The sequence below is a fragment of the Cricetulus griseus genome, chromosome 6, assembly GCF_003668045.3.
Source record: "Cricetulus griseus strain 17A/GY chromosome 6, alternate assembly CriGri-PICRH-1.0, whole genome shotgun sequence".
Lineage (NCBI taxonomy): Eukaryota > Metazoa > Chordata > Mammalia > Rodentia > Cricetidae > Cricetulus > Cricetulus griseus.
Window position 1 is genome coordinate 94,666,412 of NC_048599.1, and position 19,533 is coordinate 94,685,944.

At 41.2% G+C, this 19,533-nt stretch overlaps 1 protein-coding gene across 1 annotated transcript in view; it reads left to right on the top strand.

Annotated features, from left to right (window-relative positions):
* The first annotated feature begins 506 nt into the window (after positions 1-506).
* Frzb (frizzled related protein) overlaps positions 507-19,533 on the top strand; it is a 32,212-nt gene continuing 13,185 nt past the window's right edge. Inside the window, exons 1-2 of the mRNA XM_027420071.2 lie at positions 507-987; positions 8,206-8,253. Of these exons, the coding sequence (XP_027275872.1) occupies positions 507-987; positions 8,206-8,253 (529 nt within the window). The remainder of the gene's footprint in view (positions 988-8,205; positions 8,254-19,533) is intronic.

The window sequence follows — 19,533 nt, forward strand, 5'->3', positions numbered from 1 at the left end:
TCCCGACCCTGCAGGACTTGGCAAACTCCTACCTCCGCTCGCATTAGTCTTCTCCCCCCCCCCCGCCCCCAGTCTCCTCCCTCAGGTTCCCTCATCCTTCTCACTTTGCAGAATTCATCGCTTCTTCCAACACCTTTGTGTTAACACCCCATAGCTCCGAGTCCCTTAGCTGAATTCGACTTTTGTTTTCATTTTTCTCTCGCTTCCTTTTCTGCCCCTCTCATCTGATTGATGTGCGAAGGCTGATGCCTCTGCCAGAGCGAGAGGAATAAATAGATGCTGCCTCGCCCAGAGGCTTAGACGCCTGGGAAAAGCAGCCAGCGCGGCAAGGCACCAGGCTTCTCCAAGCGCGTGAACAGGACTGGAGGACTCGTATCCGAGTGAGCTGTGATTGTCCGAGGGAACAGCTCCTGGGTCGTTGTGCTCGCCCCCGGAGTGCAGCAGACCGCGGAACGCGCCTGTCGCGTCCTCCGCCCAGTTGAGCCCCGTCCCATCCTGCCGGCATCATGGTCTGTGGAGACCGCGGACGCATGCTGCTACTACGGGCTGGCGGGATACTAGTCCTGGCTGCGCTGTGCCTGCTCCATGTCCCCAGAGCCCGGGCAGCAGCCTGTGAGCCCGTCCGCATCCCCCTGTGCAAGTCCTTGCCCTGGAACATGACCAAGATGCCCAACCACCTGCACCACAGCACCCAGGCTAACGCCATCCTGGCCATCGAACAATTCGAAGGTCTGCTGGGCACCCACTGCAGCCCGGATCTGCTCTTCTTCCTCTGCGCCATGTATGCACCCATCTGCACCATCGACTTCCAGCACGAGCCCATCAAGCCCTGCAAGTCTGTGTGCGAGCGCGCCCGGCAGGGCTGCGAGCCCATTCTCATCAAGTACCGCCACTCGTGGCCGGAGAGCCTGGCCTGCGAGGAGCTGCCGGTGTATGACCGTGGTGTGTGCATCTCTCCGGAGGCCATCGTCACCGCTGACGGAGCGGGTGAGTCCTGAACTCTGCCCGACCTCCTAGGAAGAATTAGTTATTTATTTGCCTTTATCTTCTTGCTCGCTCTTTGCTCTTCAGTTCACTTAATCTCTCCTTAACCATCTAGTCCTGTTCTTTTACTTAAAAACAAAACAAAAAGAATCACTTTATCATCCTTCGAAACAAACTGAGTGTCTTCCAACAGGTGGTCTGATTCATCCATTCGTCCCCCACTCTTCACACCAATCCTCCACAGCTCTCCTTCCCTGCCCAGCAGGAATAATGAGTCCCCACACTTAACTTTCTTCTTTGTTTCTTGGTTGAATCAATCATCGGGTTGCTTTATCTTTAGTGTTTTCACCACTTAACAATTGTATGGATACCTCAGAAAAGCGGAAACCCTGGTTTTCTCCTAATCATTAAAAGTGCTAAGATAATGCCAATAAACTTCTAACACAGCGATCTGTTAGTGACATGTGTTTGCTCAAAACCCAATGTCGTCAATACTATCACCTTAATTTTCCCCCTCCTTTCAACGAAATAGATAATTCCAGTCCGAAACAGCAATGAAATATTGCTGCTATGTGCTGCTAATTAGCTTCTGTGGCTCACTTCAGCCCGATAGCTGGGGAACTGAAATTACAGACCCTTTTCACAAGCCTGAGTGCCTTCAAGTCATTTTGTAAAGGCCATAATAAGGGCAAATGGAGCTATATTTTAAGCATGTTATCTTCATAGCCTTATATAATTTTATTTTTAATCTCACCCTTTATCCCATCTGTACTCTATGTGTGTACACTACCCACACATTAGCACTTTCCCCACGATAAAACTGAATTATAATTCTACGTTCAATGGGTTTTACCACCATTTGTGTGTCACTGATGTTTGGTCTAATTGTGGCATTCATAATTTCAAGGCCCCCAACTCAGTCCAGTAAACTCGAAATTTCCAGACTGATTAACCCAAACCTCAGATTTTCCCTTTCATGTACTTTAAAGGTAAAGCTTAAGCAAACTAGTGGTCCTCTCTCAGAGGCTCCTGGGATTGTTGTTTTCAGCTGTGTCTCACTTGGTTGTATCATCTCTATTCATCTAATCAACATCAGCATTTCTTTCTGTTTCTCAGCTTGCTCAAACTAGGCTCATATCCTCAGTTCGTAGTTAATGAATCAGTCATTTCGGGGCTGATTCAGAAAAATTATGGTCATTAACTTAGAGTGGGTGAAAGGGAAGAATAATACAAAGAGCCGAATAATGAAGACAGAACAGGAAGATCTCATAACTTCCTGGTGATCACTTTACTTAGCTTAGCACCATGAATACAGGAGCTGTCTTCTGAAGGCCAATTAACCATCAAGAGCTAGTTTTATAAGGTAATCCAAAAGAAACATTCTTTTTACTGTTTGGCTAAAAGAGCACTCTGGCACTGACTGGAGTCATAGGCTCTGCAGACACTGTTAGAACTAGATGCAGTTGCTATCCTGGCTTGACACTGTTAAAGTCAGTTAAATGCTAACACTCTTCTCAGGCCAAGCACTAGGAATGATGTGTTTCCCTCTGAAATGCATGCTCCCCTGAGAAGACAAACTTTTCTCCTGAGCCTAAGCCTAAACCTTCTATAGAAGGACCTGGAATGAATGAGGTTTTGCAAGTCTAAGTGTGCTCAAAGGCCATAGTCAATGGAGGTGAGAAGCAGTTTTCATTTGGCATCCCTGAGTTACCTATCACCATAGACTAAACATGGGATGATTTCCTCACTGACACACTCAAATAGGACATGCATAGGAATGATTTGTGAGTCCAGGAGATAAGATTGCTGAAATGCTTTAAAGTAAGTTTCAGAGCATTTGTTCTACTGACAGCATCCTTGGAAGAAAAGTGCCTGAGGGCAGGGGATAGTTAGGATGCTCCCAACCCTCACTTCTATATGAAACAGTAACTAGGAGCTGAGGACAGGTTTGGAGAGGTGCATGCTGTCCTGAAGAGCCCCCTGGCTTCCAGTCTACTGAAAATTACACAGTACCTCTGTTGGGTGAAACTGTCAGAAACCTGGAATTATTTAATACTGCAGCATGGAGTTGGAGAGACGGTTCTGTAATTAAGAGCACCGACTCTTCTTCCAGAGGTCCTGGGTTTGATTCCTAGTACCCCCATGGTAGTTTAACAGTCTGTAACTCTAGTTCTGGGAGATTCAGTGTCCTCTTCTGGCTTCATTGAGTACTGCACACATATGGTGCACATACATACATACATACATACATACATACATACATACATACATACATACCTACCTTAGAGTGCAGAACCAGGTGCTGAACCTCTACTCCATGGGCACTGCATACATGTGGTGCACAGACATACATGCAAGCAAAACACCCATACACATAAAATTAAAAAAAAAAACTACCACATGCCATCATTTTAATTTATTCTTTGGTTTATTGGAATACAATAGTTTACAAAACAGTGGGTTTTTTTTCCCCTTCCTTCGTGTATAAGCAGAATCTCTGTGTCTTAGGACCAGATTCTATTTAACCAGATATGAAAATGAGATTTCTTTAAAGAATGGCATAAATCTTCACATTCCTGAATCAGGAGGATTTTAGTCCATTCATACCATTCATGGTTCTCTGTTTATACCTAACATATTGTGACTCAGCAACAAGCTTAGGGCATTTAACAGAACAAAGTCTGAATGGAGCAGACTGATGCTTCAGACTACCTTTTACTTCTCAAGCACTAAGCATAAGCAAATTTTTATAAAGAACACATGGTACGTCAACCAAAGCTAATAATTTTATGTTAAGTTTATTGTATATTTCGTGTTTGTTGTAAAGTAGGACTTTGAGTATTATTATCTGAGAGCTTATCTCACTTTGGCCATTCTGGTGGTTATTTGTTCAGACGAGATTGGGCGCGGTCAGGGTAGTATGGCTGTAGACATCTGCTGGTTATTTGAGACATTTAGGCAAATCTTTAGGATTGCGCGGTGAAGCCAGGTGGTGGTGGCACATGCCTCTAATCTCAGTACACAGGAGGCAGAGACAGAGAGATTTCTGTGAGTTGGAGGCCATCTATCTGGTCAACAGAATGAGTTCCAGGACAGGCTGCAAAGCTACAGAGAGACCCTGTCTTGAAAAACAAAACAAAACAAAAACAAAACAAACAAACAAAAAGATTGCATAGTGAGTGAGGCTTGGAAACCAGGTATTCGGGCCCCTGCCACTCTGGCTATAGGGAAACGATATGACTTCACAACCCTTACATGTAAGTAAAGGCAAATGTGTCTGTATCTTAAGGGCAAGGTGAGGACTTGACAGCATGTGAATTGCTGGGTCTTGAACCTGTCGCCAAGAGATCACTGAACCAATTGCTGCTGCAGTTTTCCTATTTTTATTGCTGTTGTATTGAGTGGACTCACTTTTCCTTTGCGTTGTTTTTTTTTTTTTTAACTTGACAAATGCAGACCCAGTCTTGGATTCTGCTCTGGACAGCAGGATTTACCCTAGGATCCAATAGGAGAAACAGGTTTTATTTCTCTTGAATATAGAAAATTAATGTTTCATACCATACAAATCAAGCTAGAATTCAGGCTAAGGAGTAAATTCCTATGGTAATAATAGGGGGGAAAAAAGAGTAGTTTGACTGATGTCTGTTAACTAGAAATAGTTTATTGGGGAAGGGACTCTCAAGCCTCTGCCCCTCCCTGAGGACCTATAAGCAGTTAATAGTTGCTGTGATGGGGGGAGGTGGATTTGGAGGCTCCACTCCTCCCTGAGTATCTATAGGCAGGTTATGGTTGCAGGGAAGGGAGAGACATTTTCTTCAATAGTGTGGCCATTGGTAAGTGGCTCTTCCTGATTTAAGTAACCCCTTATCCAGGCTCCTATAACTAATCCTAATTAAAGTCACAATCTCATCAAAGAGAAAAAAAAAGAATGAACGTTTTATTAAATATATAAACGATAGGATATTGTGCATCTCTTTCTGGAACACTTATAGCTTGCTGTGCCAAGATCATTAAAATCCCCTCTAAAAACAGCCGGTTATTGCTGGCTTCTGGTTAGTGCTAACGTGCTCCCCCGAGCTCTTGCACAATATATTCTCCAGGCTGCGGCCTGGCAGAGCCCTACCACCTTTCACATGCAGAATTGGCCATTTAATCATCTCTCCACTCTCTGAGGAACAGGCAGCCTTTTCTTCAGTGCTAGCCCTGGTCTACAAATATTTGAGGGGCCAAATACCAAGAAGGGAGGATGTGAGCAAGAACATAGGGTGGAAAGAAGTAAAGTTTTAAGTTAGGGCTAGAGAGAAAAACACGATTCTGAGGATCCATCATGTCGATACCAAAAGGCATTCTTCCTGGCTTGGGAAGAGAGTCTGTGTTATTAATTTTACTTATCGATAACCCAATTGTCAGTGCTAGTGAAATCTTAGATTGTCCCTAACTTATTTTAAACACTCACCTTTTGCCTCCCTTTTACCAAACTTTGAAAGAATTGATGGAAGAGAAAAATTGACCATGTTGTCTTTGGCCTTTGTCTTTCTGCTAGATGTGTAGCCTAGAGTAAGAGCCGCTTCGTAGGCATTCAATTTTGAATAATTAAGTACTAGCCTCAGTCTGTAAGTTTATAAACAATCATAGTTTTATCGATGCAAACCCTTAGTTGGTTTTGTCGTTCATTTTCAGCATGTCACTTGACTGACATTGGTTGGCATTGGTGTATAACAAGCGAAATGAATGGTTGGTAAAAGGAAAAGCACAGAAACCATGCTTAACAGCAACCACACCAGGGAGAGAACCTGCTGTCTCAGGACAAGGATCCTTAGTGGTGACTGAATAAAAGCTGACTACACATCCATGTTCTAGGCATTGTCATCTGAGCTGTGCATATGAGGTCGCATAACAGATTCGTGGTCAGCAGTTATACCTATTTTATAGGAAAGACCAGAAAGGTACACAAAGAAGTGACTCGTCAAATTAATTCAGTGTGTGAGAAAACAAGGGTTCATACCACATTCTGGTCAACACTATCATCTTCTCTTGCTAAGAAAATGGATTTTGATCTTGTGGGAAATCTGTGTCTTTTGTTCATTAGGTTAAAGTTAAAGGAACAAAGTATTTCCATTGTGTTGACTTATGGCTTAAAAGAATAAAAGGGCCCTCAGGACAATGGGTTCCAAGAGATAAAGAATGACTGTTTGGCTGCACTGTTGAGATAGGAGAGGATGTCATCTAATCTGAGTCCCTTAGGCTCAGAGCCCCCCAGAGCTCATGCTTCCCTGGCCTCCACACTTACTCTTCTGGAGCATGCTTTATGCTGTAGTTGTTCAGGCTTGGGATTCTGCCTTGATTCTGTCTTTCCTCATCCCTGGTGGTCAGGGCAATCAAGCAGCAGCACTCTAGGCAGAATCAGATTTCTTCCTTCTCTCCCTGTCACTCTCTTTGGGCTCCCTGTACCTATAAGGATTATGATAACACACCATGACTGCCTCTTTTATCTGCAGTATTCCTCTTTCATCTTCTGGCAAAATGATTTTTCAGAAATGTGTATCTATTGCTTACATCCTTTAGATCGCCTCCTTTAGATTCGCACCCCTCTTCCTCTCTAGATTTACACTTTGTTTGCTCCAATCTCTACTCTAGCCATGCCAAAGGACATTCAGATTCCATAAAGGGTGCTGGATTCGTCACCCACGTCCCTTTGCAGCACTGTTCTCATATAGGCTCTTTCAGAAATCTCTGTGACTTCACTAGAAATCCTTGAAGCACAAAATCTAACAATCACACAGTAGCTATCATTTCAATTCAGGGTAATTTTGATGGCAGAATTTCAAATTTTGACTATCAGAAGAAAAGTGATCAGAAAGGTCTGATTTTCTTTAGCAGTTCTAACTTTTTTTTTTTTTGAAGTACAGAAACATCTCTGGCAATAAGAACACATAATAAGGAAAGCATTCACCTTGGCTCAACTGTTTCATAGGGGTTCCCCACTCTAAGAAGCTGTATTTTTTTCATTTCATATAAACTTTAAATGCTAAATGTTTTAAATGTGAACCAATAAAATTCATTTATCTTCAGGGAAGTTGTTTTATATAAACCAGATGCATTGCATCTCATCATTCTTCAGGAACAGCAACATTGGCATATTACTTTAAAACTTGGGTAAATTTATCACAGATAACGTTTGAATAGGATAAAAGTCATCAAGTTAATGGCTTATGTCAAATGCTTGTAGAACTAGTATTCCTTGTTTATTCATCTATTTGGGAACCTTTGTTTTTCCTCTGATACAGCTTTTTGCATGTTAGCTTAAGACCACGTGTGTAGCTCAGTGGTAGAGCCCGTGTTTAGCATGCCCGAAGCATACTCAGCATCTTAAACCCTTCCCCATTCATGTTTTTTATGACCTAGGGAGCATTAGGACAGAGGAAGAATGTGTTGTTTTATCGGGCTAAGTAAAGGCATTGTTTAACATTAAGTGCTAATACAAGTATACAACTCTTATATGAAAGTGTGGGTTGAGTGTCAGCAAGAATCCACTGTTAGTTACTGTGTCTCTCAGCATGGCACTCTGCAGGGACACACAGCACAATTCATTAGAGGCTGCTCTCCTAATTAGAACACAGAAGGCCATTATCATTACCATTTTCTGGAATTGCAGCATCATGAAAAGAACCAATGGCAAATCCTAATTATTGCCACATTTATTAATTGTACTGGCTTGAGAGATCTACAAGTGCTAGGCTTCCTTTCCACCAAACTGTTTAGTCTGCATTTAACAAAGGGCCTGGAGTTCTTTCTGGATTTCCCATAGACACTGTGCCAGTAGAGCATGACACAGCCATTCACTGACAAGGTGTATTTATTTGGTTCTATCTGTCACAAAGTCACACATATTGGGCCAGTACCTAATATTTATGTGGGCTTTACTGAGACAGAATATTCATTTACAGTGTTAATGAAATTCGAGAACATGGTTTTTATTAAATGCTATAATTTTATGCACAGGTGACTAGGATTCATGGACAACAACTTTCAGTCACATCCAAGAAAGGCCTCATCCTTATTCAACCCCCAATAGTGGGGCTACCTCACAGCACTAATGAAGGGCCATGTATTGGAAATGCCTGGTCCTTATCCAAGTCAAGCTGTCACAGAATTACATTTTATAGGCAAATTCCTGAAGTATAACTGTTATCGTTCTTTCTTTGTTTTATCATCTTTCAGACTTTCCTATGGATTCCAGTACTGGACACTGCCGGGGGCCGACCAGTGGTGAGTACATTGCTGTTCCTGGCTTTCATTTGTGGGGTAATTAATCTTTGATATGGTCTTAATTCTTAAGTTTCATTTGAATACTTGTGTCCCATTTTAAAAGTAAACATAAAGATGATTTCCTTATCTATGCTGACTTTTCATTTAGTAAGTTGACCTTTTAGTTAACAGTTTGGTATACAAAATGTTCATGAATGTATAGATTCATGTGGCCACAGTTCAGGATAATTCACAGATTACTCACACAGATACAGAGTAATTCTTTCACTCCTCACCATTCTCCTTCATGGTATATATATATATATATTTTTTATATAATGCAAGTTTTCACCTGTTTTTAAGCACTATCCTGTTCTCTGGCACTATGATGTCTTTGGGTGATTGTCAGTTGGTATGTAGGGATGCAGCTTCAATTGTAGAGTATATAGTCTTTCAAGATTATTTTTTTCACTCAGAACAATGCCTCTGAGAATCACTGAAGTTATTACATGTATTAACAATCTATCCCTTTTGTTGAGGAACAAGTAATTATTTGAGTATATCAATTATTTATCTCTTTACTACTTGAATAATATTTAGGTTTTTTAGTTTGGGGCATGCATAAAAAGAACTGCTATAAATACTTGTATATTTTGTATGAATATTAATGCTCATTTCTCAAGAGTAAATATGCAGGGATAAGGTTGCCCTTCATGGGGTAAGTGTTTATTTAACTTGATTTTAAAAATGCAAAACTGTTTTTAAAAATAACTTTTCAGGGCTGGGGGTGTAGCTCTGTTTGTAAAGTGTTTGCCTAGCCAGACCTGCAATGCCCACTTCAGGTTGCAGGTTGTATGGAAACAGATTGGCAGACGATAAACAAAGAAACATGATGAACGCACTGTCGTGTGATGGGCCGTTTCCTTCCCTATCTCTCTGCTGTTTCTGTTTGAGCATTCCTAAGGAGCTGCCTCATGCCTGCTCCTCAGGGCATGATCAGTGAGGAAGAATGGGTCTAATTATTTCATCTTACCACACAATAAACCTTTTAACAAAGTGCAAAAAAGTACAAACAAACCAAATAAGCTAGTGCATTTTTGTAGGCACTGTCTTGTAGAGACCACACACCAGGAAAGTTAATGTTAGCAGTGTTCTGGAAGCTTATGAGTCACTGCCACATTCACATTTCTTTATAGTGGTGGCTTCTAGTCAGCCCTCTAATACTGCAGTTTAATTTTGCCCAGTCTTGAAGTTTGTGTGAATAAAGCTTGCCTTTTGTTGCACAGTGGCTTTCTTGGCTCTTCACGATGCACACAATCGTTTTCTTTTTCATTGTTAACACAGACCATCATTAAACATACCAGGCATAACCCTACATAATGCTAACTGGGTATTTGGGTTGTTTCCTATTTTTTTGCTACTATGTCTAAAGGCTGCATAGTTTCTACATAGTTTTTTTTTTCTGGTAATTTTTATTGATTTTGGTCAGTAGGCTGTGTTTAGTCAGGCACCTTGTAAGTGAAAGGGAAACATTTGTCAATTCATGAGTAGGTTTGAAATACAAATTGGTCACTCATTGGTGACATCCATTCAGTATTATCATCAGGTTGGCAAGTATTTCACCTGTGGTACTGTCCAGCAAATGTGACCCTACCAACCACTTACCTTAGGTAAAAGTAATTGATTTATAATAATTAAGATTTTTTAAAAGATTTATTTATTTATTTATTTATTTATTTATTTATTTATTTATTTATTATGTATATAGAGTTCTGTCTGCATGTATCTCTGAAAGCCAGAAGAGGGCACCAGATCTCACTACAGATGGTTATGAGCCATCATGTGGTTGCTGGGAATTGAACCCAGGACCTCTAGAAGACCAGCTAGTGTTCTTAACCACTGAGCCTTCTCTCCAGCCCCTAAATTTGGAATTTTTGTTTTAGTATAATGCAAGGGTGGAGAGGGATTGGAGAGTATAGAGGGAGCAAGCAGTCATTACTCTGATTAGCATTGTGTGCTCATTTCAATGACCATGGCTGAGCCAAAGGTGCCACCGCTGCATCATGATTTTCCACACCTTCCATCAGCTCCCAGCCGCTCACCCTGATCCTGTGACAGGAAAAGGTGCTGAAGAGTAAGTACCCCATCCACACACAGCAGACTTCGTGACATAGCTGGATTTCAACCTGCTAAGCAGCTAGGCTACAGATGCCCCCTAGGAACTCATGGCATCCTAAATCCTGCTTTCCAGAGGGTGCTCACCCTGGGTGCTTATTTAGAACATTCTAAGTCCTGGTGATCCAATGAGGACCATTTGCTGTCACATAAAAGCAGTCAGACATTGTCCGTGCCTGTGCTGCTCAGAGGATCACTAGTTCTGCTGGATTTGTGTAAAGCAAACTAAAAAGCTCTCTTGTTCAGTAACCCAATTAGTCAGTCAGAATTTCTTGCCAAGTGTGTGTGCGAGCTGTTAGTTTGTCTGAAAGTTATGGTTAGAACTTCAATGTGTCAATGAGCAAAGACATCAATAACACAATATACAAAAATGGATCCACTTGGGGCAGGGTGTGGTGGCACATGACTTTAATTTCAGCACTGGGGAGGCAGAGCCAGGCAGATCTCTGAATTCAAGGCTAGCCTGGTCTACAGAGTGAGTTCCAGGACAGCCAGGGCTACAAAGAGAAACCCAGTCTCAAAAACTAAAAGCAACAATGACAAAACCCAAACAAACAGCTCCCAACCAACAACAATAATAATGTAACAAATACAGATCCACTTAGGAAACTTCAGAGTAGATGCACTGTCCCTGGGATCAGTGTTTTGTTCCCATTTTCAAAATGCCCCCCTCTGCCTATATAATGGGAGCAAGGAAAACAACAGGGAAGCCAGAGTACATTCTGTTTGTTGGAGGGAAAACATTGACATGGTCACATGTTTTTAAAACTAAATGTAGTTTGTTCACACTCAGTTTTATTCTTTGGAGAAAGGAAGCAGCTGAAAAGGCTCATGATAAAACAGGAAATGAGGAAGCCACAAAATCATTATAACCCACTTTATGACCCCTTTCCAAAATGTCAAGCTGTTTGTGTCTGGAATTTGAGAAAGACATTATTTCCCTCCAATTAGTTTATTTGTTGCCTTAACACTTAACATTTTTTCCCTTTTTTTTTTTTTGGAGATTATGACTCTGAACAGCTTCCAATTTAGGAGTGTATTTTACTGTTGTAAATCTACTATCATAAAAGAAATAGATGTTCTGTATTCACACAGTATGGGATGTGGCAAAAAATTCAGTTCCATTCCACTGAGTCATTTCATCAAATCAACATGGAAAATTTAATTCATTCAACAAAAGGGTATAGTTTTTGTACATTTGTATTTTGATTTAACTTTGTCTTGAGTAAGGGTCTGTGTAACCTAGGCTGGCCTCGAACTCCATGTGCAGCTAAAGATGAATGTGAACTTCTGATCCTCCTGCCTCTACCTCCCAAGTACTTGGATTATAGCTGGCACCACCACACTTAGTTTTAAGCATGGTGGGTGAGGAACCCAGGCTTCATGCATGCTAGCAAGCACTCTAACAACTAAGCTACAGTCCCAGGCCAGGGTTATTGGCCTTTAAATTGAAATAAACAAAAAATAATTCTAGTTTTGTGTGTGTGATGACAACTGATTTATGGGTATTAACATTTAAAAATATACAAAATTTTCCAGGGAGGCAACAGTCGATAAATTCTGATGTGTTCTATGTATGCAATAGTTGATAAATTCTGATGTGTTGCATGTACGTGACCAAATGACTTCACTTGTCTTTCCCAATATGAATATCAGATTGCATTGGCTTCTGCTCTCCTTTCTGTAAATGCTTGCTAACTACAGAGGCTGAATTAACCAGGCACAAATGGGGAAACTTAGCATGGGCAAATAGCACTTTTTGTGATTGTACTGTAGTTTACAATTGCAGGTCTTCCCCCAACCCACCCGTTACATATGGAAACTGCCATTTTGAACCAATTCTCTTTCTTTCACCTTCTCTTCCTTGAACTGTTAGTAAAATTGTCTTAGTTTTTCTGTCCACAGGCACAGCACTTCCCAAGGCTCTCATGCTTGGGCCTCTTCTCTCTTCACAAGGGTTCATTCCTGTTAGAATTCATCTGTTCACAGAGGTTCTTCGTCACGTCTTTGACCATGGTTCGTTCTGCTAACTCTTCAGGAAGAATAGCATATTTCTATTTCCTGTCTACCTATTCTATCCACATTCCAAATATTTAACAACAACAAAAAAAACCTCTTAATGAAAAATTTCCACCTTGAGTAATGCAGCACCCTCTCCTTCCTAGGCTGCCAGCATGAGGGCTTCGGAGTTGGTTTTAGTTCATCCATCCTCCCATTCTTCAAAATGTAATGGAAAGTGGTTTCTCTCAGACCTCCTGTACATCAGGGGCACATCAAAAGATAAAGCATTTCTCCCTCTTTTCTACACGTGGCAGTGGGCAGACATGATGCTGTCATGGCTGTGGAGCCCATTTTGCCCCTTTGTTTTTTCACTTTAAGGACATCACAAAACAGTTTAAGGGAAGACAAAATTGCATTGACTCATATTTTAGGCAATTTGAATGACTCTTAGACCTCCAAAGCATCATGGAAAACAATTTATTTAAATATCTCTAAAAATCTATTCTTGAAGAAATCAGTGGAATTTCCTCTTGTTGGTGACACAATGTTAGTCTTTGCAATCTTAAGCAATTTCCTTTCTACAAAGCACAAATCATTATGAATTGAGAGCTTTATTACAAAATTTGAGGTTTATTTTTATAGCTGAGTTGAGCTCGTGTTACTTTTGGTTTTCAAAACTTTTTCTGTTACCTAGGTTGGCCAGTCAACTTCATCACATTTTTCTCTCTAACCCCAAATAAAACTACACACACACACACACACACACACACACACTTTGCCTTATGCAAATATTCACAAAATAAAAATTATTTTAAATATCTGATGAATAGCTGCTAGTCACTTCATGTTTTATGGAAAAACATAAAAAGAATGTCCTGTGACTTTTTGGTTAATGGGTATTTACTAAAGTTTAGTTTAGAGTAAAATGAACAAATATACCAAGCGAGTGCTGCTTTGAGTTTTAACAATGTTTGCATCTGTGCAGCCATCATTCAGACTAGGATCAAGAATATTTTTTGTCATCTGTAGAGATTTTCCAGCCTACACCAGCAGGGTCCAAATTTTTATTACAAAGATTAGTGCCGTTAAATCTTCAGCTTTGTGTAAATAGATCAACTGTACAGTGTACCTTTTGTCACTGGCAGCTTTTGCTTATGAGATTTATCTATTTAGTTGTGTTTGATTATTTTCAATGTATGATAATGCACCTGTGGGGGACCGAATATCTCTGTTATGGAATATTTTGGGTCCCAGTCTCTAGCTGCTGAGCATGTCTCAGCCTTAGTCCATGAGGTTCTACCTGAGTGGGGGTGTGTGGACCTGGAAGCTCCGAGCAACCCAACGGTGATAAAGACCAAACATAGGCATCTTTTCATCTTTAGAGAGCTCTCAGTTCCATGTTGTGGAACTAGAGTCATTTCTTTATTAGCCATCTTTTCTGGTGTTTCTTAACCATCCTGCTAATACCACGAGGCAACCATTTCTCTCTTTGTTCCCTCGCTGCTCTGGCTGCTTGCCTCTTAACTCCTAACTTTCTGTCCTCACAAGTTATTCACATACCTCCAGCTCCTCCGCCCAGGTGAGGGCCTATTCAGATGCTTAGGCACATACAGATGCAAATAAGAGGCATATTACCCTGGGGCCATGGTGAACAGTAATAGCCTTACTGGCATTAACAACAATACAATAGTGGGCCGGAGCTTCCCGGCGCCACCGCTGTATACAGCAGCTAGAGACTGGGACCCAAAATATTCCATAACAGAGATATTCGGTCCCCCACATGCACCTTACAATGCATTCATACCAGTAAAATTAGAAACTTCTAGCCTTTTAAATTCTGATTCTACAGGAATTGTTCTTATGACACTTCCCCCACTCCCCTTTTCCACTTCCTGTTTTATCACTAAACTCGGATAACTAGGATTCTGATGGCTTTTGTTTTTAACATCCTAGGAACAGTAAGACTCTAGAGATCCATAAGGAATCCTTTGGGCAACTTTAACATCAGGGTGAGGGGATGTGGTTGGCCCTAATCCCCAGATGTTTTCCCGTCTCCCTATTTCTAGAAGCGTAGTGGAAAAAAAGCCTTCTGAAGGGCATGTTGTCTCTAGGCTTTTCTCCATCAGAAAGTTATGCCAACAAGCCTAGCATCCACTCTGTTGCTGTTTGGATGATTTGTGATACAGCCGATGGACAAACATCCTAACTTCTACTCACTCACCTGGTGCCCTGTTCTTCAGCTATACTCTTCCACAGGCAGGCTTTACTTTACCATGTGGTGATGGTGTTGGTTTATAATCTTAATGTCAAGCATCCCACACTTCAACTACTTCTGCTCTTTCTTCCAGATCATTCATTCTGGAACAGTAACTGATTTTCCTTACTCCTTTAAGACTGCCTGCCCATCAACTGCCATTTACTATCTGTCCAGCCCCTGACTTCTTCATTTATGTGAGATTTTATTGTTTACAGGAATAAGTGGTTTTCTTGAAAACATCTTTAATTCCCACTTTTCTCTTTTTGTGACAAATTCTCAATAAGAGTCAGTGGAGTAAATCACTCAAAAGTGTGACTGATCCACTTCAGGAAAGAAACGTCATTGGAGAAGCAATTTGTGTGGCAATTTTACCTACTACAAAGTTTGTCCTTTCATTGAAAACATCAGTCTTATTCTCCCTTCTCCATACATCGAACAGTTGTGTCCCTTGTTCTCATGCTTCACAGCTGACACCATCACTCCATCCTTTGGTGAGAGAGTAAGAGCCATTGAAGAAACGGCTCTCATCCTCCCCCTAACAAATTCATCATCCTGTCACTTCAGTACCCTCTGTCTTTATCTCTTGTGCAGTGGATAAGTGAAGTGTCCTGGCTTTGAAAGCCCCCGTTCTCCTTGTTTGTTTCAAGGCCCTGTCATCTCCTTGCCAATTAAATTCAATGGATCCTTTTATTTCTTAACTAACCTCAGCTTTGAGGCTCATTTGACACAGAGATTGCCCTTCTTCCCTCTTAGAATTTCCTGTTTTTCCAGCTTTTGTGACTCCATGCCCTCCTGTGCTTCCTCCCACGTCTCTGGATGCTCCTCTGAAGTCTCTTTTGTGTACTTTAATTTCTTTTTAAATCAAGCTAGCAAAAAGTAGTTCTTGACTGGATGACCATAACTCACCTTCCCAGATTCATACTTGAAGACCACTTCCACAGAGAACTATGACAGCCAGAGTGGTTTAGACCATCAAGTGATGCATTGCTCATATATAATATGCTTCTTTTTCATAGCACACATACACACAGGAATGCAGATTGTCTGTGTGTCACTATTTTGTACCCTCTGCACTGGCCATGTTGTCCATCAGATGTCCTACAGTCCTGGGACAGAGCCTAGAATCTGGCACATGGCAAGTAAATATTAGCACAGCAAATAAATGAATACGCCAGTGACTGAAAGGCCTCGACAAATGTTCTCTTTCCTTTTCCCACCTCATATTTAGAGAAGCTTGGCTGTCCTTGGTCATGAAATAGAGGACAGTATCTTTTCTGTAGCAGGAAGACACAGGCATGGCGTGGGATATACTAACAGATGTTTAAAACTACTCAAGGATGGACTTATGAACACTGCTACTCGACTGTTGAAAATATGTCAAGGTCAGAGTTGAGGGTGTAGACCTTCACATTGAAAGAATTTATTTTGTGAATCTTTAAAAGGTTGCCACGGCTTTCTCCTAAGTGTCTTAGAGTGGAAGGACAGTGACAAGTGGATCTTGGGTCAGATATGCACTTTTGGCACAGATGAAAATGCACTCTGATCTCATTAGAATGGTCAGTCATGAGAGAACAATGGAAAGGTAATACTCAGAATTGTATTTTCTTCTTTTCCTCTCACCTTTTGGTCATAAGTCCTAAGGATAGACTGGCGATACTTTCTTAGAAAAATCAGAAAAATATCTACTCAATCTTTCAAAGTCAGAATTGGTTTATGGGCTGTTGATATCCAGTGAAGTTAATTATAGTCTTACAGCTGGGAGTGAGATCAAAATGAGTTCAAATAAAGTTCAGCACTAGTTGCAAAGTTGTATCACACTTAAGTGTCTTAAATGTTTAATTGTACTAAACAGCAAAAAACATAGTCAAATTCAAATTCTGTAATTGTATCAGTTCTTTAGAATTGTTTCTATCTTTTAAACCTATATAAAAATAATTCTAAGCATTTCTAATAAATGAGGCTACTATCATGGCAAATCTAGGTGTAGAAGGGTGTGATCATTGTCCCATTGGCTTTTTGCTTATCAGAAGTCTCACTGTAGAAACACTAGGCTGTGAATTAACACAAAAACTGTGAAGTAACTGGGGGCATCTCAGTGCTGGGGATGGAATCCAGGGCATTACATATGCTAGTTTTGCCATTCAGCTGTATCCCTGCAGGTCTGGTTCTGTGGGGGGTGTTGTGCCTGTTAGCTTTTCTCATTTGTATGAGGGTGGTAAATTCATGTTTACGTTAACATAAAAAACAATATTTCAGCAGAGTGGCTGAAAGAATTGAGCGAAGAAGTGAGAATACAGAAAGAGTAGTTTATGATAGTGTCCTGGTCATGGCCACTCATGAGATGAGTGCTGCTTCCTGCTCCACCATCCATGGTATTGTGTTTAACTCTAGACTTTGAAGGGCACAATCTTCTAACATCAAAATTGTTCATTTAAAGACTTTTCTCATCACTTCATCTTTAAAAAGCTCATTTAATTATAAGTTCCCCTAAAATAAACCACCAAGGCAGCCTCTAATTCTTTTATAAGATTTTATTCTCAATATATAATGTTTTATGCAAATTTGAGTATTTTGCCATTTTTTTTATGCCAACAGCAAGAGGTTTTATTGCAGTTGTTTAATGAACTAACCCCATGTTAGCTCGGGCCTTTCATCCATCCACCATGGCAGAAGGCTAGAAAAGATGCTTCAAAGCCATGGCATAAAGATCTTGTAGGGCAGCATAAGGGGAGTATCTAGGGATATGCACAGGCTCAGGATTGGTGTGCCTCCAGGCTTGCCCTGTGGTGATTGGTCAACTGGTTGTTATGGCCCATAGGCCCTCCCAGGGTGATTGCTATGCTCTGCACGTCATTACTGTGCACTTGTCTGTAAAGCACACCCAGAGCCGTAAAGCATAGCACCACCAGCTAACTTCTGATTGGTTCCTTGTCACGAGGCAGGCATCTGACGTCTTGTGACCAAGGCAAGGTCAGGCAAGTATTTTGCCATCTTATAACCAAAACTTGTCTTTGTCTCACCAGGAAACTGGGAGCGGAAGAATACTAACAATTACACTAGTAATAATAGTAATTCTATTGGCTCAATAAAAGCCCAGGCATCAGGAAATCAAACTGTTGGTAGGAAAGAAAAACAGTTACAGCAGACACACAAACTGCAATAGATGATGCATGCAGTTTCTCTTTCTATGCTTTCTGTATTTCCCTAGTTCTTAGACACGTGTGTGTGTGTAAGAGAGAGAGAGAGTTAGAATAAAGATAATATTTTAGGTTTATTAAGGTAAGGTAGAAATATTTTTGATTAAATAATCTTAAGAAAGTGGAAAGAAGTTCTACATTTGTGCTTGGCAGATATAAAATTCTACTTATACTGTTGATAACACATTGAACTACTAGATAATCAAACTAGATTTTTGAATATTTTCTTATAGCAAGAGCTAAGAGCTAGGGCAAAAAGTGTCATATATTTTTTTATTCTTTCAGAATTTCATATCAAACACCCAAACCCACTCATTACTCAGTATCTCTGTATCTGCCCTTCACCCGTGTAGTGTCCTCCACAAAAGAAAACTAAAAAAGAAGTGATAAAAATAAAAACTAAAAATAAACTGAAAATACAAATAAGAATATTAATTTTAAAACAAACAACAATAACAAAACAAACAACATTTTGCTTTTCTGGCTTTCCTGCCTCTCCATTGTCTCTTCATTCATCTCAGTGGCTTTGGGAGCTGTTATGTATCATACAGTATACCCTTTTGTCCAAACAGCTTTACTTGCAAATGTTCTTTGGGTAACGACTTGTTGGTCAGGTTCAAGGCCTCTGGTTTCTGGTACACCATCAATTCTGGACCCTCACCAAACTCCTCTTAGATACCCTGCTATTGCTCTAAGTGAGTCATGGAAATCCTGTAGCCATGGTACTGAAGGACCAGTCCCTTCACAAACTCCAGCAGATGGGGTAGATGTTGGGGAGTGCCAACTCAAAGCCCTGGATGAGGGGAGTGCCAACTCAAAGCCCTGGATGTGTGCCTGGGTGGTAGCTGAGTTTATCTGACTGGGCTACTAGGACCTCCCACCTCAGGCCAGAGGGCCAGAGCCAACTCTCCCATGCCTGTCATGGGGCGGGGGGACTAGCTTCCCCAAGTGTGTGTTTGTGGGGGCAGCTCTCCTATGAGAGGCAGTGCCACCTCTCCTGTGCTGAGGTTATGGGGGTCTGCTGTCCCAGTGCTGAGAGGATCAGGGTCAACTCTCAGGTGAGAGGGTGGGGTCAGCTCTGCATGACCCTCAAACCTCAACACATGGTCCAACGTGGGCTTCTGTGGCAACATGGGAAACCGACATCAACACAGACAAATGGTCATGTTTTTATGCTGTGTGACAATGTTCCCTGGGTGACCAGTAAGAACAATGAGTACATTGCAGAGGAGCAACCACTGGTCCCAAGAATATATTTGTTCAGTTCATTAGCTCTTAGGGAACAGTCTATGTAGAGGGAATTGTACATACCACTATGTAAATGCTTTTTTTTTTTTTTTTAGTTCAAATTAGAAACAAGCCGGCTTCACATGTAAATCACTTCTCCCTCTTCCTCTCCTCCTCCTCCACCTCCCACCTATCATCCCCCAATCCACCCTCTGCTCCCCAGGGAGGGTGAGGCCCTCCATGGGGGAATCCCTAAAGTCTGTCATATCATCCTGGGCAGGGCCTAGGCTCTCCCCCATGTGTCCAGGCTGAGAGAGTATTCCTGCCTGTGGAATGGACTCCCAAAGTCCTTTCTTATGCCAGGGATAAATACTGATCCACCACCAAGGGCCCCATAGAGTACCCAAGCCTCCTCATTGACATCCATGTTCAGGGGTCTTTATC